This window comes from Solanum tuberosum, unplaced genomic scaffold (genome assembly GCF_000226075.1).
Source record: "Solanum tuberosum cultivar DM 1-3 516 R44 unplaced genomic scaffold, SolTub_3.0 scf00076, whole genome shotgun sequence".
In the NCBI taxonomy this organism is placed as follows: Eukaryota; Viridiplantae; Streptophyta; class Magnoliopsida; order Solanales; family Solanaceae; genus Solanum; species Solanum tuberosum.
This window is the reverse complement of record NW_006239000.1, coordinates 1,700,569-1,723,671: the sequence shown is the minus strand read 5'-3', so window position 1 is coordinate 1,723,671 and position 23,103 is coordinate 1,700,569. Positions and strand designations below refer to the sequence as shown.

The window sequence follows — 23,103 nt, the reverse complement described above, 5'->3', positions numbered from 1 at the left end:
GCCGCCGGGGGGGGGGGGGGGAGGAGAACATCATAGCAGTTGCTTGTGTGCTGGAATTTATCAATATAGGTAGTTTCTATGGCAAACATCTATTTCTTGGATATAAAGAGTGAAATTATTTTTGGAACAGGTGATTTCTTACTTGAGAGGTCCCAATCTCTTTGTGTTCAACTTTCATCCTGTCAATTCATATGAAAGATACATTATAGGTGTGGAAGAAGCTGGAGAGTATCAAGTAAGTGTCACTTTATCCTTTTCTTGCTGAATGCCTCTGTCTAAAGTTCTCCTATATTCATCTCTCACTCCCACATAACGGTGAAGTGTGAAAAAAGGATCATCAACTTGGAATGGGTATGTAAGTTGAAAAGATTTATGTAGCTATTGTTTCTATCCCTACTTCTATGCCTGCCTCCGTAGTAAATTAATAGAATAACCACTAGCTTGTGTGAGTAGAGGATCATTCTTTTCCTAATTCGATCTCTCTCAGTCCCGCATGAACATGAAGAAGAGTATTACTCCATCCGTTTCAATTTATGTGAAACCTATTTAACTAGGTACAGATTTTAAGAAAAAAAGGAGTATGACTTTTGGAACTTGTAGTCTTAAAACATGCCATCATGCCATAACATTTGAAACTTGTGGTCCTAAAATGCTATATCATTTATGAGGAACACAGTTGACATATCATTGATTACTCTACCTATGTATTTTCTTACATCTCTAGCTATAACTTGAAATTCCAGAGAATAGTACATCTATCGAGGAACACAGTCGACATATCATTTAATTACTTGATCTATGGATTTTGTAACTTCACTGGCTATTTCTTACCCTATTGTTCGGTCAACTTTTATAGGTCACATTAAATACAGATGAAAACAAGTATGGTGGTAGAGGACTACTTGGCCATGATCAGAATATTCAAAGAACCATTAGTAGAAGGTAACCAATCAATTGCTTTCCTTTTTCACTTGTTTTTACACGACTCATAATTAGTCGCTTACTTATGTTCTCTACTTCTTCTAGGAAGATGAATTCCAATGTTTTTTTTACATGATATCCGTATTAAACTTCTATATAATGCATGTCTTAACGTTTCCATTTCAGAGCTGATGGAATGAGATTTTGCTTGGAAGTACCTCTGCCAAGTAGAAGTGCTCAGGTTTGATTTTTTTTAATTCATCTATCATTAGCCCATGACTGACGAAGGCTTGATTAATTGGTTCAACTCCTGCAGGTCTACAAGTTGACCCGAATTCTAAGAGCATGATCACTCTAGCAATCAAAGTGCCTCATATGATCACACAAAAGGGAAGGTACGTTTACACTATGTATCAGTTTGACTCGGATACAAAACATGTATTGAAGCACCTTCGTGCTTATCTATTAAGCTTTTATAGCTTATTCAGGCTTTTTTCTAATCTTTAATAGGTTCTACATTGCCCTTATACTGACCAATATTGTGGCCTTTCCGAGGTGAGTTTCTGTGATTCTTGAGCACAGGCTGTTGGCTAGTCAGTTATCATGAACTTTTGCCTTCAGCATCTGGATAAGCGCTTCTCCTGTGCAATGAGGGCATGGACGAAATTTTTTTGGTTCGTCATGGGAGTCAAAAGCATCTGCCAGATTAAGATTTCACAGGCCTCGAGTAAAACCATCACTTACTTTAAGGATACACAAACACACCAACGGGGTGCAGGCTCTGATACCTTTAAAGTTGCCAGTGTATATAAGAGAATTCAAATTGATGAGAACTTCAATTTGGTATCAGATGTTGAGTCATGTTTTGTAAACATTGTGGCCTGTGGGTATCAAGTTATCGGTTCAAGATATACAAACGCCTCTAAGAGAAGGGCATACATCCTGAGTTTTACATCGGAACCAAACCATTCTCATGCAACATTCTCTTATGTTATTCTATATTGTAACCATTTCTAATTATGTCCAATCTTGTATAATCACACATTTATCTTGTAGATGTGTTTGGCCTCTAACAGTCAACTCTTGTATACCATTGCTGGGATCTCAGACAGTTTTATTTAAATTTGCATGTTGCATCTTCATCTATTGTCATATATTTAGAAGATTAAGGCTAAATACTTACATTGTTTGCTTTTAGGTACCATAATTCTATCTAATTTCACTCCACTTTTATTATTGGAGTAGAATTTGCTGGCCATATAAAAATTTAAACTATCATCGTATATTAACTTGTGATACAATATTTTGTTGCTACCATTTTCTTTCGAGTTGCCATGCAATGCTTATCATTAAAAAATTGTAAGTAATTACCTTACAAGCAGGATTGATACACAATTTATTCTACATGTTTGGTAGAAATCAGAATTGCTAGAATTTATAAATTTCAAATCTTGAATTTGCTTTTTAAATATCTTTTATATTGTTAGGGCATACAGTTTGAACTCTTCTACAAAAGGGTGTAAAGAGTGGTTGACTGGCTTTTAGTATTGATAAGAGTCGTACAAACAACAGACGTTTATGAAAAAGGGCATATAAAAGAATAGAGATGGGGAGATGATCAAGCAGAGTAAGCACTGAGTAGCAAGATGTGTTTGTAATGGAATGATTGAGATTACTCTATTCTTAATCAGAGTTCTTGAATTCGAGTGGAAATGAAAAAAAAATTGTTGGAAGCATCGCCCTTTGAAATGAACCCTACAATGCACGAATCCAAATTTATCAACTTCAATATGGATAAATACTAGATATCCGGAGGAAAACTTTTTAAAAAAACATTTCTTCATAGACCAAAACGTACAAAAAGAATTTGAAGTTTTTTTAAGAGAATAATATTATCACTCTTTTGTATGGTCACCACACATAAATATGGCAGGGAGGAAAAGAGCTTCAAGTCTTCAACTTTTTTACTTACCACAACAAAAAGAATATTTGTGAAGGAACTAACTACTACAAATGGATAACATCAAGAATATTTTATTGCAGAGGCGAATTCAAATTTTAAAGTTTATGTTTTTCATAACTATTTCAAAATAATATAGTGACAATTAGGTTCATAATCAATATTTATAAATATTTAGTGAATTCTTTACTATATATACAAGTCACGTGACAAAAGCCTATTGGTTACTATGAATCGATAGCTTATGATTTAGATCCGCCACTTGTTTACACTCCCAAGTATATTTTACCCGATTGTAACATTTTATTTTTCAAGTTATTTGCTACACTTTTATGAACGATTACATAGAGTTATTTTATAATTAACCTAGTAATATAATTTAGTTTTTTGCATAATTCTATTGGGAAACATGTGATTGTGATCAGGGGAGGAGTCAGAATTTTGTCAATGTTTCGCTCAAATGTTATATTGTGTCAAGAAATTACTTACTACTATATATAAATATAAGGTGCAATATAAGTCCAAAGTACTAAATTCCAATATTAATAAGTACAAATAGATCCTTAGCAAAGCTGACGATGTTATGTTGCTATCATGGCAGAATAAAACACAAACACAAGTTGCTGTTAAAGTTTGAGAAGTCAATAGGAAGCTTGTTATGGGGACGGACCGAGTAAAGGTAATAGATATGTTATTAGCCAATACGCATCTTCTTGCTATCCCAGTATCGATATCGATAATTTCCTTTTCTTTTATTCATTATATATTTGGTTTTGACCATGTTCGATTCAAGGAAAATATTTAAACCTCCTTAACGATAGAATGCATATAGCTCACTAATTGAGCTAGCACTCGACCCTCTATTGAGATTTCTTTATCTCAAGGAAATTGCTTCTTCTTTTTCCTTTTACTAAGGATAATATTCTGAAAATTACATTTTTTAGAATAAAGTTGAGCATATTTTCCTTTTAGGATAGTAGAATATCGAATAAAGTATTAAAGGGTATAAAGAATAAGTTTACCTTTCAAAAATGTCAATACAATTTTGGGAACAGTTATATAACTCAACTGACCCATAGCATGTATTTCCTCGCAGAGTTTACGAAGTAAAAGTTCGATTTGAAATGAATAAGATTTTTAATCTTTAACTAAAGATTTCAAATTCAAATTCTTGATATGAAAGAAGTTTCGATTAAAGAACACTTTCCTCTTAACTAATCCTACACAACAAGTATTTGAATTAATCGGGTCAAAAAACTTGATCACCAAATAGTTAGACAAAAAAAGCAGGTTTAACTCGTAAAATGTGCAAACATACATGTATAATATGCTAGGTACTCCCCCAAATTACGATATACAATTAAAAAACAACATTAATTACAAACTAATTCTTAAATTCTAAATCCAAAACTTTATCTTTTATATAAATGTACAATACAATATTGCTAGAATACTCCTCTAAGTTAAATCTTGCTATGCTTCTTCGAAATCGAATACAATCGTTTTACCTCAAAAAAATAGAAATAAGGTCTTCGTACATCCTACTTCATCACGCTTAGACCCCACTAGTGAAACTATATACATCCTACCAAGCTCAGACTCTATTGATGAGATTGTGAACATCTTATCAGGCTCAAACTCCACTTGTGATACTGCGAACATCCTAACCTCTTCATACCGACTAATGCAATTAATTCTCCCTTAAATTAAACACAAATCTTAATATCAGAAGCAAATCTCACTCTTTTCAATGATTCAAATGATGCTTCTCTTTGCATTTTCAATTGATTGTAGAAATTACCAATAAATATCTCAGCTTTATTAAACAACTCCTCCCCACTAATCTCCTCTTCCTCCTCCTCTTTTACTTCACTTGTATCCTCACTACTCCCAATAAAAAACAAACTTGGTGTGGAAGGACATTTTTGTAATTTCGCTTCATCCTTCACAACTAATTTTGTGACCCCAACAATTTTCTCAGAAACACATTTTTCAACCAATTTAGGAACAATTTTTTGTTGCTGAGGAGAAAGAGAAGGAGGACTATTTTTGTCATCATTTTGAGATTTGGAGAAAAAGGTAATTAGGCCTGCATCAACTCCTAATGAGATAATGAGAAGATTAACTATGAAATAAAGATAAGGAGTTCTTTGAGATGAAGATATTAGAGGAGTCATGAGTACAAGTATAGCTATAAGTAAAAGTTTTAAAATTTGGTATTTCATAATCTTGTCCATGTAGAATGGAAAAGTTTATTGGTAGTTTTGAGGAATGAAAAGTGTTTTTTGATGAAGAAAATTGTTGCTAGTGAGATTCAAACACGTGAACACCTGAATACTGACACTCTTGGTGATGGTGTTGGAAGGATATTGGAGATGGCTTTGATTTGATATTATATAGAGGTTGACATACAAGGGGCAATGTAGGGGCCTGGCCAACTTCATATTTATAACAACAAAAAATAAAGAGTGAAAAAAAAGGTAGTCTAGGTCTTGTCTTTATCATATAGCCCTACCAAGTAGGTGTTTGAAAAATAGTACTAGTATTCAAAATTATCTTGAAAAATTCATATTTGGGCATACATTTATATGCATTTTTTCTTGAGTCGATCGAAGTTTATCTAAAACAGTTTCTCTACCTATCAAGATAGAAATAAAATCTATGTACACTATATGCTTTAATATGTTTTTTCTTGAGTCGATCAAGGTTTATCGGAAATAGTCTTTTTACCTACCAAGATAGAAATAAAATCTACGTATACTATATGCTGTAATAAGTTTTTTTCTTGAGTCGATCAAGATTTATCAAAAATAATCTCTCTATCTATCAAGATAAAATAAAATTTAAGTACAACTCTCCGAATACCTCACTTTTGAAATTACCCATAGAGGTTTTAGATTTTGAGTATGAGGAGACAAGAGAACATGCTAGAAAGGCAAAAAAGAAACACAAGTCAATTAAAAGGTGAAAAAGAAAATATTTCAATTCTAATTGGACAACTATTGATAAGGCAATATTCCCTCTCTTTTTTTTTTTGGTTAGTCTCTTTTTCTCGTTAGGAGAAAAAGGTAGTGCAGTAGTTTCTTGCTTTTTTTTTTTTGTTCTTTTGTTTAGGTTATAAGTAATTATCTTAAGCAAAGATATGTAAATATAGTAGTAAATTTATATTATGTAGGCTTGGCATAAATATTGAAAAATCAAAATATCGAATTAAATTGAATTTTTTTTATAGGCCTTTCAACCAATCGATACGACCCCGGAGAGCCGCTTTTGCTAAAATTCGAGCAGTTTCTTGAAAACTTGCTTCAGATATGAAACTTTGAGTATTGAGAGATGCTCTTTTTGATTTTCAATTCGATTTTTGGTATATATTTTTGCATTTTTTATATTTTGATTCGATTTTCGATATGTATTTTTATATTTTCGATATTTTGATTTAATCAAAATATATTATATTATAATATATATTGATATCATAGGAGTATTAATTATTAATATGAAATAATAAATATTATAGGCAAACAAAATTTAAAATTAGGTCACCACTGTCCACTTTTCAGCGATCAGCAGTGCACCGCAGCACTTCCCACTTCCCGCCGACCGCCGCGACCAGTCCAGGTATGGTATTTGATTATCTTTTGTTTTCTTGATTTCTATTTTATCTTTCGTTTTTTTTTTTCTTTCTGATTTGTGTGAATTGTGAAATTAATTTTTTTTATATAGATGGCTGATCAAAATCCGAACTAACAAAAACCGAATCGAATTAACAAAAATCGAACAGAGCCGAAAAATTCGATTTGATATTCGGTACACCAAATGCAAGAACTGAAAAAACCGAAATACCAAAAAATTTCCATCATAGACAATTTCTTTGTGTTTAGTGAGCATGTAACCGGGCAATAAAGTTCTATCTTTTGGTTTTGCAAATTTCTTCTGAATTTGTGTCCACAGATCCTTTTGCTAGAATTATATACTTACATTGTTATGTATTGTACGATGAATATAATGTTTAGATAGATTGTATTGTTCTGTGTTACATAATCTCACACATCCATAATTTGAAGTTGAAGGAGGGTATGGTGTACAACTACTATGAAAAGTAAATAATAAATTGAATTATTGAATAATAAATAAAGACAAAATGAGAAAAAAGTTATTAAGGTAACGACACGATTACATCAATAGAATTTGGAGTAACAATCAAAACTAATATTGTATTTAAACTAACAATACAATACAATGAGTAACAACCATCCAAACAAGGTGTTAATGTGGCAGGAATCATCACATAATGGGGCAACACCCCTATAATCTGTCTCCAAAAGCTAGTTATGTCTACGCAAATTCTTTTTTCACATATTTGTAATGCATGTTTTAAAAAATGGAACTTTGGCTTAACTCTACCTCAAAAGTTAGTACAAGATTTTAAATGAATGCAAGCTAGAATTGAGCTGAAAACCGAAGTTTTCTCACATTGGTTCAAGCTCTCTTATAAATGAAGAATTATAATGTGAGAAAACTTTGGTTTTCAGCTCAATTCCTTTTAAAGGTCTAAACTTTTTATATCTTAAGGACTTAATTAAACTGATTTTTTAATGACTTTAACTTCTAATTAAGACCATAAATAAAGTTCACAATATGATTGTCATGACTTCTTGATCTGTTCTATTGTAGTAGTCTGCTATTCTAACAAACACCAGTAGTCAAAAGTTGAGAAGGTAGCGATTTGTTTTGAATGAAGCTTCATGCTTTCATTAAGTTTTGAATGATGATTTACAAAAAAAAAAGTGCTATATGCATTGTAGATTTTGTGTTTTAATCCAAACTTCCAAAGCGTTCTGTATCCTTGTATCGAATTTGTATACCACCAAGGAAACAGCCATTGTCATGTATCTTTGGCTGCCATAACTCCATTTTCTCTTATTTCCGTGGTCTATTTCATATGGAGTAGTATGATTTAGAGAGCTTGGAAAGAAGTCAATGGTCCAGTCAGTGCGTTGCATAGGCTGCTTCAGAATGACATTGAAGTGTATTCACATATAGAGCTTGTTGAGAAAGAAAGTATCTTTTATCTCTTGTGTGGACGTCTGATTCATTTTTTTCCATTGAACGTTGCCAAAACCTCTTCTTTTGGTTAAATATTGAGGTGTTATTGATTTGCTTACTTGGTTTTCTGCTTCTGATATTATTCTAATGTATATAGTGATTTAGTGGTATTTGCTAAGTCAGCCTTTGACATCTCTCTGCTGTTACTTTTCATCTTTTTTTATTTGCTCGAAAAGTAAAGTTTTTTTTTTTTCAATCCATACTGTATATCTTGCTAGAAAAATTTGGTCATTCAACCAAAATATATTGGATTATTAGGTTGTGTTATAATTGGAAGGGTTTTGTGTTGTCTTGCCAAGTTTTGATTCCATTACCTTGTGTCAAGTGGTAGTTAACAACTAACATCTCACCGTTTCAGGTTTTCTTCTCCAAACAATCTTGGTTAAGCAATGATGAGTTCTCAGACCGTTAATTCAAGTGAGGACATTTTTGACTCATCATTGAATCTAGAGGACATTCATTACAAAGAAGGCTACTCGGTAGGCTATACGGATGGTCTAAATTCTGGTAAAGATGAAGGCAAACAGGTAGGACTCAAAAAGGGGTTTGAAGTAGGCGAAGAATTGGGTTTTTACAAAGGTTGTATTGATGTATGGAATGCTGCTATCTTAGTAGAGCCAACCTGTTTCTCATCCCGAGTGCAGAAAAGCATCAAACAGATGGATGAATTGCTCAATAAATACCCCTTCACTGACCCAGAGAACGAATCTGCCACCGATACTATTGACTCCTTGAGACTGAAATTTAGAGCTATTTGTGCAACGCTGAATATTAAACCGGAGTATGATGGGTACCCTAAAACCTCTGGGATCGATAACTCCGGTTTCTAATTGGTCTAATCATCAAAGGTCTGATCAGTTACTTCCTTGTAGACTGTATAAATTTGCATTATCAACTGTCATTACATAGCTGTTGGTGTTGAAAAGATTCATGCCAGATATTATATGTATTTGCTGGTTTTAAATATGTCTGCGTGTGCACGTGTCTATATATATCTATCTATATATTGTAGTTACGGATGTGTGCAAGCTATCCCAGACACCCCAATTTGTGTTAAAAAGCTTTTGACAGAAACTGACTAATTGCAATCATGGGATTGCTGGATTGTCATTATGGTGAAGGTCATGTATTGTTGGACATACTCTTGTTAAACCTTCCTCTGCAGTACATGAGTTTCAGGATAATTTCATAGATGATCACTTAACTTAGTCGTTAAACTATTTTTTTGTAATGATAAAGTGACTCAACCTTACTCAAGTATCACATAAAGTCACTTAAAAAGGAATTAATGACGCGTAACTAAATAAAAAATATAGGGACCTTTGCAAATAGCTATTGTGTACTTTTTCTAGACGGTATACATAGATCATATATATATTATACACCCATCAACTAAGGAGATAAACACCCATGATAATAGTAGGACAACCTCATTGAGTTTTAACACTTAATAAAATCTATAATAAGAGTTCAATCGGAAACATAAATTAAGTTTTTGATTAAAGGCAAAAAAAAATAAAGTGAGGAATAAAAGACAATTTTGTAGGTATATAATACAGTTAGTAGGTAGGGAACTTTGGATCCACGTTGTGAGTCCATGACTCTAAGCCCCCAATTATATCCTTTGCTGAAGTGAAACCCAATTTGTGAAGCAATTCAACAGCAACTTGTGAATCATTGCCTCTTCTGCATATTACAAACAGAGAAGCATTTGAACCATTCTCTTTATTTGCCTCTTTTTCCAAAGCAGCAGATATTTCAGGCAATCTACCTTCCAACATCGATAGAGGTATGTTCATAGAGTTGGGAAGTGAAACAATCTTATAGTGATGACTTGGTCGAACATCCACTAATACATGTGCTTCTCCTCTCCCCACTTGCTCGTTGTACTCTTTGCTGCTAATTCGATCATCCAGTGAAAGAAGGTTCAACTTCAATGGACCCTGAAACCATCATCAATTATCGGATGATGAATTCTTAGCTATGTCCTCATTTGCATACAGTATCAAAGGGTGAATCAATCAAATACAATTGAAAAGTTGTGAAAAAGAAATGCACCGTGGATAGTGGAGTTTGAGTAAACTTTTCATAATCAAACTCCGAAAATGTCTGTCTTGTCAGTACTGCATCATCTCCACAAGCTTCGCACTGCAATGACCTTCCACGCAGTTTGACCTAAATTAATTTGTGAGAGAGATGATGATTTGAGATGTTGACAATGCCAAAAGAAAAATAAGATAGGTAGAGCAACATGGGAAAATAAATTGATATATGTGCCAGAGATTGTGGATGTCCTAATCAAAGTACAAGGCATGTATAGAATAGATATATGATACAGTGATCCTTAAGTGTAAAAACACATGTATTGGAAGTATTTGTGGGCTAGCTACTTCGAAAAATCTTTTTATCTTTTTTAATTAACGATTCCAGATATTTTTTGCCCTGTAATTTACTGTTTTTCAGATCCTACTTACTATCTATTTAAAAGTAAAAAAAAAAAGACTGCAATATATCCTTTGCTCAGAAAGAATAAAGAACAAAGTGACTGGAAGTACGAGGAATTAGAATATCGAACACACATTACGGAACCGGCCTGATAGGGCATCCAAAAGAAGCATTCTTCCGGAGAGTGGTTCTCCAACCAAGCTAGCAACCTTTATGGCCTCTAAGGCTTGAAGACATCCAATAACACCTGGAACTGAAGTGAAGGGAAAAATGAATACTGAGAGAAGGATCTAAAGTAATATCATGCTGGCAACACCATATGTTTCACAAATGAACCCTACAAATAATACACAGAAAATAGTTGCATTTCCAAAAAATTCCAGGTTTGACATGGCATCAATTCTTTCCTCTCCAAGTCTCTACCATTGTTATAAACAAGATAAGTAGATTAACAAATACACAAACTATAGTGAGAACTTTGTTTCGGAAAACTAAGGAAATTTCACACATAAGAGATATAATATGAGATAATCTAAGGAATCCAGACACTTCTTGAAAAAGGACAGGAGATTAGATGGTTATTTTGAGAGAAGAACAACGTACCAACTCCAAGTACTCCACTATCAGCACATCTCTGACAAGCATTTGTGGGTGGAGGAGTTGGAAATAGGCATCGATAGCATGGACCTCCATTGTAATTGTAAACTGTCAGCTATACAAACCATTCGTAGTATAGAGTTAGTTACCAATCAATTTGAAGTTTTAGGGAAACACAAAAGCTCTGGGAATGATGAATGCTGTCAGGAAATGGTACCTGCCCTTCTAGTCCTAGAGCAGCTCCAGATACAAGAGGCTGTTAATACAAGTAAGCCAGTTCTCAGAAAATGGATCAACATCCAAATGAAACTCATCATCCAATTTCATACTAGCACTATGAGATCAGTGTCGGTATGTCCAGGCAATAATATTCACTACCACAGTTACATGATCATACCAGAACATTAGCATGGCAATTTAAAAGTGAGGGTAATAGCTATATGAAAAAGCCTCCTGTTAGCTTAAACATGAAAGATCAAAGGAAACGTTATTGCATAAGAAGGCAATTGTATAGTTTATATCATTCCCGTATCCAGCTTTCAGTAAATATCACAGTACCAGCAGAATTTGTATAAAAAGATAACATCACAAGAAACAGCTAACCTTCCCAAGCACAACACAGCAATCATTGATCATGTAGCGGCTTGGAGCATTGTCTGTTGCATCAACTACCACATCATATCTGAGAGAGATCATTAAGCAAGGAAATGTCAAAATCACCGCTCTACGGAAGCAAAAGAGGAAACTGAACCAATAAAAAAACATCAAAAGAGATACATATAGGAAATAAATCATGCAGCCATATATAAATAGGTGTTACTAAACCATACTTGCTCACAATTTCCAAAGCATTGGACGTGCGGAATGCTTCTCTGTGCTCCACAATCTGAGTGGAAGAGTTGATCCTAAAACGAACAAACAAATAAATTAGAACATTAAATGCAGGCTCAACGCAAAACAAAGTTAATCTATCTGCGACTTACGAGCGACAAGTAGCAGCAGCTGACTCTACTTTTGACTTTCCAATATATGCTTCAGTGTGTATTATCTGGAACACAATGTCAACACCATAGCCAATTAATTTATTAACAGAAATAGCAAAAATCTCAAAATCACTTGACAAAAACAACACGCATCAAATTCAATAAACCAGTGCATTAAACACATAGCTATTGATCAAAAAACTACCTGCCTCTGAAGATTGTTAAGTTCCACTACATCATGATCAACTATACCTATTCGACCTGCAAAATACATACGAAAAATGTGATTCCCAGCAACTCTAACAGTAGCTCAACAGCATTGCACAGTCGAAAAATCCTTTTAGTTACTGCAATGTACAACTCCATTCACTAACTTAAAATTCTGAATCCGAGAGCAAAATATGCTAATTCAATTACATATCTTACCAACTCCACAGGCAGCAAGATATAGTAAAGCAGGTGATCCTAAACCTCCAGCTCCAATAACCAAAACTGAAGATTTCAATAGATTCGCCTGACCTGTTTCAAGTAATAAATCTCAATTATCAAACAGAAATAGTTAATTATTCAAGTCAATTAACTATCCTCACTGCAAATTGAACTGAACCGAACCTTGAACGCCAAATGAAGGAAGCAATAAGTGCCGACTGTATCTGTAAATCATATCGGGAGATAAACCATTTGAATTGCTCAAATCTCCATTGGAAAGCGGCTGAGGACATACTGTGCTTGAATTGACTTCAAGTTGATTAAGCTGTGCTTCGAGAGAAGAAATTTGTTGTTCTATGTTTCTCTTGTTAGACTTTAAGGAATCGATTTCCTGGCGAATACGAGCTGCTTCGACGCCATTGGAATCCATTATAGAAGCTAAGGAAGAATATGAATATTGTTGTCGAACAAGGAAATTTTGGCGTTGGTGACGATATAAAGGCACGTTAATAAACCCTATCGACCCGATTTCCCTTTTAAAAAGTTTTTCAATTTTCTTGGTCAAATAGTTTTTAATAAAAATAGAGAAATAAGTTAAGTACATTCTAAGTCGATTGGTTTAGTTTGATTTTCAAGTTTATCGATTTGTAGACATATTAAAATATTAATTTACTGTTACTCGTTATTATCGATTCGATTAGCTATTTAGATTTCACAAAAAAAAATAATTAAAAATCACTTAAAAATAAAATGACATCAAATAAACCACATATGATCAGTTGACAAATTATTTTCTTCTCAATAATCATTGGCATCTTATTAGAATATAACTGAGAGTTTGAGACAGTCAGAACTGAAAATATGAAACTAATCCCTAAACTCTATAATGATATAAATATAACATATTATCAGATTATAAGTTAACCCACTAAAAAAATAAATAGAGAAGCGATGATATGTTATGGTGCGGGCCTGTGGGCAGGACATGACGAGGCAGGCAAATGATCCGCCACGTATTGGGACAAGTGCTATGTGTTCAAAGCTCATAAGGTGTAGGACTCTTCGTGTGCCACTTGCCCCCTAACCTATTGTCTATTCATCCTTAATTTGCCAAACTCTAAGGCTGAAGAAAAAGAAAAAGAAAAGTTGCATTTTATTGGGTGTTAAAAGACCTATCTTCATTGTAACAAATTGTAAATTGTGAAGTGAAGTTAAGCTAAGTTAGAAGTTAGAAGGAGTATCCAAATATGGGTGGCTATAATCAGTTTCTCTACTATTACACTATCTCGCGCATCAAACTCCTCGCACGCCCGCGCCAGCCCTTCTTTCTTGACACTATACGGGTAAATAGTGGTTTCTTCGAGTTAGATACCTCTCGGTTTTAATTTGTTTATCATATTCTAATTATATTTTGAATTAACCCAGAGAGAGAATTTTGTGGTTTGAAATTATTAAAGACATGGTAAATGTATTAAAATATTTTTAAATTTTAATCTCGTAATTTTAAATATGTCGGACCGAAAGCCAAAACAAAACAAAAAAGGAGACATTGATCTTTTCTTTTTGAACGGACTAGGAGGTAAGGGAGCTAGACTTACGTTGAAGCTTACGAATTCTGAATTAATAATATGTACATATCCCATGCATTTTTAAGACAAGTTTTGTATTTGAACTAAAATAATGCCCACTCTGTCCCTAATTACTTGTTCATTTTTTCTTTTTTAGTTGTCCTTAATTATTTGTTCATTTTGATAAATTAAGGAAGGGCAAATACTTTTTATCTATTAAATTACTTTGAAAAATGTTGAATTTCTTGAAAATCTTAGGTTATTAATTCATCTACTTCATAACTAATAGGGGTAAAATGGTAAACTTACTAGGTCAATCATTATTTTCGTAATAGGTGTGTCAATTCAAAAGTGGACAAGTAATTAGGGACCGAGAGAGTATACTTACAGATTATTATCTTTTTTTTCTTCTTCCTCTACTTTGAGAGTTTTTCTTTTGAAAACACTCTTTATATCTCTCCACACTCATAAGGTTTGCGTATACTCTAATGTCTCAAATTCAATGAGATTTCATTGGATATATATGTTGGTGTTGTTGTTATGGATTATTATCTTGTATCCTTCTAATTTCTTCATTGTTACAACCTTAATTTATATTTTGATATATATATGGAGGCAGAGATATAGCAAGGAAAATTATGATCATCATGCAGAAGAGAAAGCACCTACCACAGCTGAAGAATTCACAAGAGTTGCTGAAGAAATGGCTGAGGAAAAAGAACATCAAGGCTTTAGCAGCCAAACAGTGGACAAAGCACAAGATGCCATAAAAGAGGCTACAACCACAACTGATTCTACTTTTGAATCTGTCAAAGAAAGTTACAAAGAGACTACTGGAAAAGAAAATTCTCAGAAGAAGTGTGATGACTTTGATGATCTACTTAAAAGTAACCCACAAAACCAAATTAGTAGTTAAAATCTGAGTTTGTTTTTTAATTTGAAATTAGAGTTGTAATTAACCTAGTGGTGCAACTTTTTTTTTAAATCTAAATAATTAATAGTAGTAGTTCTGATGAACCTCATGACATGTAAGTTTTGCTAACTTGGTACTTTTCTTAGAGCTTTGGAGGAATGTTATAGTTAGTCACAAGTTTTATTATTTTAATGATAGAGAGTAGTAACTTAACGTGAATTATTGACAGTCTTAAAAATATACGTTTATCAGACTAATCAAATTTAAATATATATTTGATTTGCTATATGGCATAGAAAGTGATATAAAACTCGAGCTTATATTCCTGAAATGGGCTTTTGGGGTTTATATGAGGGAAAATTGGGCTTCGTCTCTATGTCCATAATTCTGGCTATCGGCCGTAACGATTTGACCCAATTTCGATTAATAGTAAAATTTGTAAAAGTATAGTTAAAGGTAACGGGTTGAGTTCGATCAAATTTATTTTACTTGGGTAAATTGCCAAGTGGTGAGACAATGCAAGAATATAAATTAGAAAAATATAGATAAGGAGAGGGTCGAGCGCCTTCTTCTTTGAAAATTCTAAGAAGAAAAGATAAAAAGACTACTAGGGTGATTTGAGAGATTTTTTGGCGATGCCTTTTATTTTTCTAATAGAATATTTTACGGGTTGAAAATTTGAATTGTCAATTCAATATGAAATGACTAAACGCTTAGTAGAGAAGATAAAAAGACTATTGAGGTGATTTGAGAGATTTTTCGATGCCTTCTATTTTTATGATAGAATATTTTACAGGTCAAAAATTTAAATCGTCAATTTAATACAGAATGACTACGCTTAGTATAGAAGATAAAAAAACTATTATGGTGATTTGAGAGATCTTCAGATGTTTTCTATTCGTCTAATAGAATATTTTACTATTCCCTCCGTCCACTACTGTTTGTTAGGTATACTAAAAATAGTTGTCCAAAATTAATTGTCAATTTAAACAATCAAGAAATAATTAGTCACTTTTTTCTAATTCTGCTCTTAATGTGAAAAAGTTGCTTTTAAAGTTACAAAACTATTTTAACGTGAAAAAAGTTACTTTTACCGGTTTCAAAAAGTACAAACCATTTTAATAATGATTAATAGTAGGGTTATATTAGTTAAATTACACCTTTTATTAAAAAAAATTTAAAAATTGTGCATGATCTTATCCTGACAAACAATATTGGACGAAGAAATGATTTTATCTTGACAAACAATATTGGACGGAGGGAGTACGTGTCAAGAAATTTGAATCGTCATTTTAATATGTAACTATACGCTTAGCACTGAAAAGGCTACTAGCACGTGTATAAACTCTGAAGCTAGAATAGATTGAATTGAAATTTTATACAAAACTTCATAAATAAGCCACCAAAATCTTTTGAGAACTTTTTTTAGTTATTTGAGGTGAGTTGAACTTGGTATTTTTGACAACTAGTCATTGATTTGACCCTTCGACTGCACAATAATACGAGTCCCTACGATGAAACTACCTTTCACTCTCTTAAATAAACTTCAAAGAAATTGGTTATATATGGTGTCGGCATACTGTATACCAACAATGTATTAAGAAGAATACATCGACTCTTAACAAGTCATCAAACGACCAATAAGAATTGAGGTAAAGTGATAAATATTTCTTCATTCTTAATCAAATGTTTCGGGTTTGAATCCCCTGGATATAGAATCGTCTTTATTAGAAAGTGTTTTATCTCCAATGTTGGGACCTCTCGACGTGATTCAAATTTAGTCAAACTCCAATTTGGGTATTAGACACCAGATGGAAAAAACAAAAAAAAAGTCATCGAGTGAACCTCTCTCAAAAAAATAATTCAAATTTAAAGTTTATTTTCTATAACGACTTCAAATTAATATATTGACGTTTTCATTATCAATTAATAAAAATAAAATAATCACAAGAGCAAATGGAGAAGAGATGTAAATTTCATTTATTCATAAAAGTGAACAGAGGAACATCAAAAGATGAATACATCGAACGAATTATACTCTATAGACTATATACTTTTTTTCCTTTTGTTGTATATTTCTTTCTTCAATCAATCAAAAGTAAATAAAACAATTGCGTGGCATTTTCAAATAAATAGTGGCACATAAAACTATTTATTTAGCTGAAAATAATAATGAATCTTCAATGTTGTCGGTTCCTCTGTCTAGCCCATTCAATTTTGCAAATAACCCAACAAGAGGGGCCGTGTTATAAGTACAAGCCTCTGTTTGCATGAAATTTTTCCTATGATCATTAAACCGGTCCTTGTTATCCGGTCCACCGACTAGTGCCCCGACTAACGTATTCGGGTTCGAATTTTTACGTCCGAACCAATTATCATAGCCTTGGGTACAACTTATGAAGCTCTTACGCTTTTTGAATGAGTCCACCGATGCACCCCTATGGTGCACCCTTTGGGGATACTTGGGTCCGTAGCCGACCAAGTAGCTCACACCTCGCGGGTTCAAACCCAGGATATAATCAACCTGTTATTTTTCATGAGCTAGCATTGGTTAGCCAATGAGCACTAACATACGTATACAAAATATTGTGAATACACATAATGCTTATAAAATCACATCAAAGTAAGTCGAAATCGTTACGTAAAAATTAAAATTTAACCTGTGATTTTGCGAAGGCGAAGATTTCTTCGGGGCCCACCGAACGACGTTCACATCTAGCCATCTGATTAGTTTCCCTGAGATGATCGGAATACACCATGAGGAGAAATGCTGCATTCGATACGTATTGCATGTTGTTCCATTGACGGATGTACAATAAGCCCCCTGGGGTGCGATGTACATTAGTTTTATTGTTTTGGTTTAGACATGAACAAACGTAATATTCGCCTTTCGAACGATATTCTTCGAGAATTTTATCGTCTTCCTTCTCTCCCTTCCCTTGCCTCGGTAACTGCAGAAGCAAGAGTTTAAGTTTTATGCATCGATCGTACAAAAATATATACGAACAAAATGATCATTTATATATATAATATAACTATGAGTAACATTTTGTGATAATTATGAGTAGTTCATATAAACCAGTTGCTCGACTAATTTATATTTCATGATTCAATAGGGACAAACTTTGATCTAAATTATATTAATAGTATAAGAAATCTTTATATCGTCGATCTAGGAGACATACCAATGACCAAATGTCATAAATTAAGACATTATTATGTTCTTCAACCATTACAGAAACAACAAATTAGTGGACTAAAATTGAGAAAGAAAATTCTTGATTGGTTCTCTATTTGATTTTGGACTAACTATCGATCTCTCCACAAACAACTTGAGAAGATTTTACCTAACATATGGTGTTTGTATTCACAAGGACAAGGGTCCCTTCTTGTCTCTATGAAATTAATTAATCAAATCTAACATAAAATCATCACTATTTTCTTGAGCCTACATCGACATCTCAACATGTGTCAAAACTTACCTAATTTAATTGGTATATGCCATTTTTCGCCGAATTTAAATTCTATGTACTAAAGGTGTAAATTTTGTCTCTGACACATGATAATAGCAGATAACTCAATTCAACGAACATTACTTGATAGTAACATTATATTGAATAAAAAAATGCATAATTAACTAGTTATAATTGGTTAAATTATAAGTGTCGCGTCAAAACATATAACTTAAATTATTTTCCAAAATGGAGACTTCTTAACCATAGAACATGGATTACGTTGAAAAACAGGCTAGATTAGTGTCAAATTTATGGAGGGAACTCATTATGCTTATGTTTATTGATTTTGGACTAATTATATTCTAATCCCGACCATTAATAACTTGATTTAACATAAAGTGTGACGATATGTTGTTTGTATAGATTCTAAAGGACAAAATATTGTTGCTATGAAAATAATCTCATTTAAATGTTTCACTATTTTCACAGCGTACATCAATGACTCTCAACATGTGTCAAAACACACATGTTTTATTGACATTTTCCTAATTTTTGACTATGTAATGTAAATGCAAGTAATAAAGTACGTCTAAAATAATTAAAATGAAAAAAAAGAGAGATGAGTGAAAATAATCATATATCACGCATGCATTCATATGTATTCTCATTTTTCTCAATAATATAAATATAAATATAAAATAGGATTAACAACCAAAGCATATATTTTCTACCTAATCAAACGATAGATGAACTATATTAAGGTAACACATCAAAATCAAAGTTTCAAATTAGTCTATGTACTTACTTAACTAAAAAAAAAAAAGCCTAATATAATAACACTTATTAAATTCTAAACATTGAGAGGACTTTCGATAAAAGTGGTAGGAATAACACTTTTGGTCCCTCAATTATTGATAAATTCTTATTTTGGTCCTTATAATATACTTGTGACTCAACACATCTAACCTTTTATCCTATTATATATGAAAAATATATATATTAGATTACCAGTTTAACGTGACACATAGATAACTTAATAGTGGAATGATTAACAATTGTTAAATTTGTCAAAATCAACGAGCGAAAAGATTAAAAACGCACATTTTTATATATTATATCACAAGAACTAAAATCAGAATTTACCGTAGAGGCGAGTAGTTGGAGGCCAGCGTATTTGACATCCCAACTGAATTCAGAGATGGCCCAAGTCGTACCCCCAAAAGATTGAGCATTTTGTAATGCATATTTTAAATAATGAGATTTGTCGGTGGCCTTGTAGAGCCACATAGCTGCCCATAACAACTCATCCTTGTAACCACTTAAAGATGGATAGTAACCTTTGGCTGCTCCAACACTTGTATCATACTTCCCTCTAAACTTGTCACCAAACTCAAACAACTACAATATTGGAAACAAACAATTAATTGCATATAGTTATTAAATATGTAGTTAAAACAAACAACAATTGGGAATATCTTCTTTAAAATCTCTCTTAAAATGTTTATTCCTCTGTAACTGGTAAAATAGTTGTCATGTGATTAGAAAGTTACAGGTTCGGTTGAGCTACGAAAAGCCTCTTGCAGAAAAGCAGGGTAACCCTTATGGTCTGGCCCTTTTACAGAGTACTCACATAACAAAAGTTTAGTGCATCGAGCTGTCTTTAATTGACATGAATTTAATAAGGAAATGGAAAATTTTCAAATCTGTGATCTAAAATACATGAGAGCATTTGTGTAACTAGTGATGGATCAAGAATTTTCACGAAGAGGATTCAGAGTATAAAGACGTGAATACTTGAGGAAGTGATCAAAGGAATATAATATCTACTATATATATATATTTTAAATATGATTTTAACCTTCTAGATACAATGTAATGTTTTGGCGTCTTCTAGCTCTTCCCTTATGTGTAAGTATAAACTTTTGAATTTTATGATATTAAAAATGTCATACTTATAACTTATGTGGTAATAAAAGTTTGTCATCAAGAATAAACGAAAAGTATGACATTGATTATTTTCAAATTTAAAATATCGTCTATCACTTTTGGAAATTTTTTCTACACCACTTGTGTTAGACTAGTATTTAGCAATTGTCTTCTTTTTTATAAAGTATTCAAACAATGTTAGTTAATTACCTGTTCCGCGTGGACCAAGAGAAGGTTAGAGTAATGTGGATTTGTTCTCCTAAACACAATTGACGCCGCCGCCAACGCGGCTGCCGTCTCCCCGGCGACATCTGACCCGGGGTGATCCTCGTCGATCTTATAAGCTCGACGAGATGTGGTCATATCCTCCGGCCTTTGCCAACAATAATGATCCGTATCTCCTTCACCCACCTGGCAAATTCAGAATTTAAAAATTGAGTCAAAAATAATAAGTCATACTAATGTCAAAACTATGTAATTATATATGGGTATGACCCAACATTGAAATTCAAAGAAATTACTAGCTTGATTTACGTCCATAAAGACAATTACAAAATGGACCCACTTAGAAATCAAAAGGAGACGAATTTCATAGACTTCAATTTTTTTGGGCGTGACTAAAGGGATTATTTTACGCAATGACTTCAAATACTAATAAATAAGTTTTAAATTTTATACATAAACATATTTAATGAATTTCTTAACACGAACCTGAATCCAGAGTACGTTAGGATGAGTGTGAGCTTTGACGAAGTAATCCGTCCCCCACTTGATAGCCTCAAGCGCGTATCTATACTCTCCCGCAGCGGCTATATCTTCGCCGTATTCAATGACGCTCCATGATAGCATCGTTATAGTAAAAGCCATCGGAAGTTGAAACTTAACATTATCGCCGGCGTCATAATAACCTCCCACCAAATCCACCTGTCACATATTTTAAAAAAAAGATACATAAGTGATAAGAATATGATCAAAGATAAAAGCGAAAAACTTTTAACTGATATCACCGTCAGCAAATAAGATAAATAAGAATGTCAATCACAAAATTTTCACTGACAGACCTTTATCAAGGCGTCAATCAAAAAAATAACTTTTAGTAACACCTTGATAAAGACTTGTTAACAAAACAGGTAAATAAGAATGTCAACAAAGAATCTTGATCAAGGCCGCAATATTTTTACTGACCGGCCTTGATCAAGGGTATCAATCAAAAAGATACATAAGAATATCAATGATATAGCGGAGGCAATTATTACAGAGACCTTGATTAAGCAAGATGCATAAAAATGTGGATGAATACGAATATGCATAAGAATATCAATGATAAACGCGAGAAAAAGTGTACGGACCCCTTGATCAAGTCCGTCAGTAAGGCCAGAATGATGACGCCAAATCGCTCTTTGATTGTACGGCAAACGACCGGAGCGTTGAGCTTCGAAATAAAGGAGGCTTTTCGAGAGCGCTTCGGAATAATCTAACGATTGAATGAACGGAATAACAAAACCAAATGTAAAAATAAGTGATATCCATTGTTGAAGAAAGCATATATTTCTTGAAAATTTACAATGAATTTTTGAAGCTTCCATGGCTATGTGGTCCTTCTCACAATTTTTTTCTCATATATATAGGTACATGAATAGCACGTGACATTAAAGTGTTTATAATTTTTACACTCACTTGTGTCGTAATTTTTGTCATTTTTATATTTTGGACTTAATTAATTAATAATGGTTGCATATGTTGTGGTGACGTTTTTTGTTGGGCATAATACATAAATGTGTTCTTTAATTTGGTATTAGCTGACATTTATGTCCTTCAGATTTTGGTGTGCACAAGTAAATGTTTAAAGTCGTATAAGGTTGAACAAGTAGACATATGTGTTCTATATGACGTAATACAAATTAGTAGTAATTAACTTGTTATAACAACTCATACATTTTACATTAACAATATGAAAAAAGAAAATTTATAGTGTTTGGTGTGTATAAGTTAATTAAATGTTAAGTATGATTTTGTGAGAGGCTAGTGAAACTTAATTTACTTAACTATTTTGGTTGAAAAAAAAAGTGTTTGGTGTAGTAACATGTATATTGTTCATGGGATTTTCTATTCCAAAGTTTGTATACATTGTACTAATATATGAATCTTATTTTTGCAATCAATTTTGAACCACTACTAAATATGGTGGACAAATTGAATTTCTCTATTCTTTGTCAGAGGCCTCGAATCCGAGCATTAGGACAACTAGTAAAATCATAATAGAAAATATTTTACCTTTAAAGAATTTTGTATTGCGTGAATTTGAATTAATTGATTCAGTGAATTTCGAATATCAAATGCCTATGATATATCAAACTAGCTAGTAGCACTCTTATGTTTGCCCTCAATTTGTGGGTTGACAAAAATCACTAGCCAATTAAGAGTAAAACGCGTCGTGTTTTGGCAACATGAATAACTCAAATATTGTAGTTAGGAGGTATGATGCGTTATAAATGTATTTTCAATTTTCTCACGTTCGATAAATCATATTTTCTAAAAAAGATAGTTTCTTGATTATGAGAAATATGAGTTTCTTAGTAGAAGTACGAAAAGCAAGTTATACAGATGATATTCCACATTGATTGTGTCCTCCTCAATCTTCAACATACATCATCTTCACTCACACTTCCGTAGTTCCATCCCCACCACCTCGAACCCCTACCCCTACCCGCATTCTCAATTCCCATAGTATTTGTCTATAGTATATACAAATGTTTTACGTATCAAACACAAAAAAAAAAAAAAAAAAAAAAAAAAAACA

General features: G+C 32.8%; 4 protein-coding genes and 1 long non-coding RNA gene across 5 annotated transcripts in view; 3 read left to right on the top strand and 2 right to left on the bottom strand.

Moving 5' to 3' along the window:
• Window positions 1–2,063, top strand: part of LOC102603708 (1,4-alpha-glucan-branching enzyme 3, chloroplastic/amyloplastic-like) — a 17,155-nt gene extending 15,092 nt beyond the window's left edge. The window contains 5 exon segments of the mRNA XM_015308181.1: window positions 131–235; window positions 857–942; window positions 1,108–1,162; window positions 1,238–1,316; window positions 1,432–2,063. Of these exon segments, the coding sequence (XP_015163667.1) occupies window positions 131–235; window positions 857–942; window positions 1,108–1,162; window positions 1,238–1,270 (279 nt within the window). The 3' untranslated portion in view covers window positions 1,271–1,316; window positions 1,432–2,063.
• Window positions 2,064–6,382: 4,319 nt separating this feature from the next.
• Window positions 6,383–9,061, top strand: LOC107060348 (uncharacterized). Its single transcript, XR_001473269.1, has 2 exons — window positions 6,383–6,499; window positions 8,346–9,061. It is a non-coding gene; the product is annotated as an uncharacterized lncRNA (long non-coding RNA).
• Window positions 9,062–9,380: 319 nt separating this feature from the next.
• LOC102603150 (adenylyltransferase and sulfurtransferase MOCS3) lies at window positions 9,381–12,969 on the bottom strand. The gene is made up of 11 exons (XM_006346135.2): window positions 12,625–12,969; window positions 12,439–12,531; window positions 12,218–12,273; window positions 12,013–12,077; window positions 11,860–11,934; window positions 11,633–11,711; window positions 11,247–11,285; window positions 11,036–11,144; window positions 10,567–10,685; window positions 10,046–10,162; window positions 9,381–9,930 (listed from the first exon to the last, which is right to left on the bottom strand). Exons 1-11 carry the CDS (start codon window positions 12,869–12,871, stop codon window positions 9,547–9,549), a joined length of 1,383 nt encoding a protein of 460 aa, XP_006346197.1. The 5' UTR covers window positions 12,872–12,969; the 3' UTR covers window positions 9,381–9,546.
• Window positions 12,970–13,577: 608 nt separating this feature from the next.
• On the top strand, window positions 13,578–15,069 carry LOC107060339 (uncharacterized). The gene is made up of 2 exons (XM_015308119.1): window positions 13,578–13,784; window positions 14,629–15,069. The coding sequence occupies exons 1-2, from the start codon at window positions 13,689–13,691 to the stop codon at window positions 14,923–14,925; spliced, it is 393 nt and encodes a 130-aa protein (XP_015163605.1). The 5' UTR covers window positions 13,578–13,688; the 3' UTR covers window positions 14,926–15,069.
• Window positions 15,070–16,890: 1,821 nt separating this feature from the next.
• Window positions 16,891–21,889, bottom strand: LOC102597198 (endoglucanase 11-like). The gene is made up of 6 exons (XM_006346197.1): window positions 21,653–21,889; window positions 21,015–21,227; window positions 20,514–20,714; window positions 19,521–19,775; window positions 17,583–17,873; window positions 16,891–17,446 (listed from the first exon to the last, which is right to left on the bottom strand). Exons 1-6 carry the CDS (start codon window positions 21,887–21,889, stop codon window positions 17,075–17,077), a joined length of 1,569 nt encoding a protein of 522 aa, XP_006346259.1. The 3' UTR covers window positions 16,891–17,074.
• Window positions 21,890–23,103: the final 1,214 nt, after the last annotated feature.

Bases quoted from the DNA above. Each gene is read 5' to 3' on its own strand.
- LOC102603150 (XM_006346135.2), bottom strand. From the start codon at position 12,871: ATGGATTCCAATGGCGTCGAAGCAGCTCGTATTCGCCAGGAAATCGAT. The intron at 12,274-12,438 runs GTAAGATATGTA...TGTATTTTGCAG, and splicing joins TCTTGCTGCCTGTGGAGTTG to GTCGAATAGGTATAGTTGAT. The intron at 11,145-11,246 runs GTACCATTTCCT...TGGTTTGTATAG, and splicing joins CTCTAGGACTAGAAGGGCAG to CTGACAGTTTACAATTACAA.
- LOC107060339 (XM_015308119.1), top strand. From the start codon at position 13,689: ATGGGTGGCTATAATCAGTTTCTCTACTATTACACTATCTCGCGCATC. The intron at 13,785-14,628 runs GTAAATAGTGGT...ATATGGAGGCAG, and splicing joins TCTTTCTTGACACTATACGG to AGATATAGCAAGGAAAATTA.
- LOC102597198 (XM_006346197.1), bottom strand. From the start codon at position 21,889: ATGGAAGCTTCAAAAATTCATTGTAAATTTTCAAGAAATATATGCTTT. The intron at 17,874-19,520 runs GTAAATTCTGAT...TTGCTTCTGCAG, and splicing joins TCCAACTACTCGCCTCTACG to TTACCGAGGCAAGGGAAGGG. The intron at 17,447-17,582 runs GTTAAATTTTAA...GAAAAATAACAG, and splicing joins TCGCCTTCGCAAAATCACAG to GTTGATTATATCCTGGGTTT.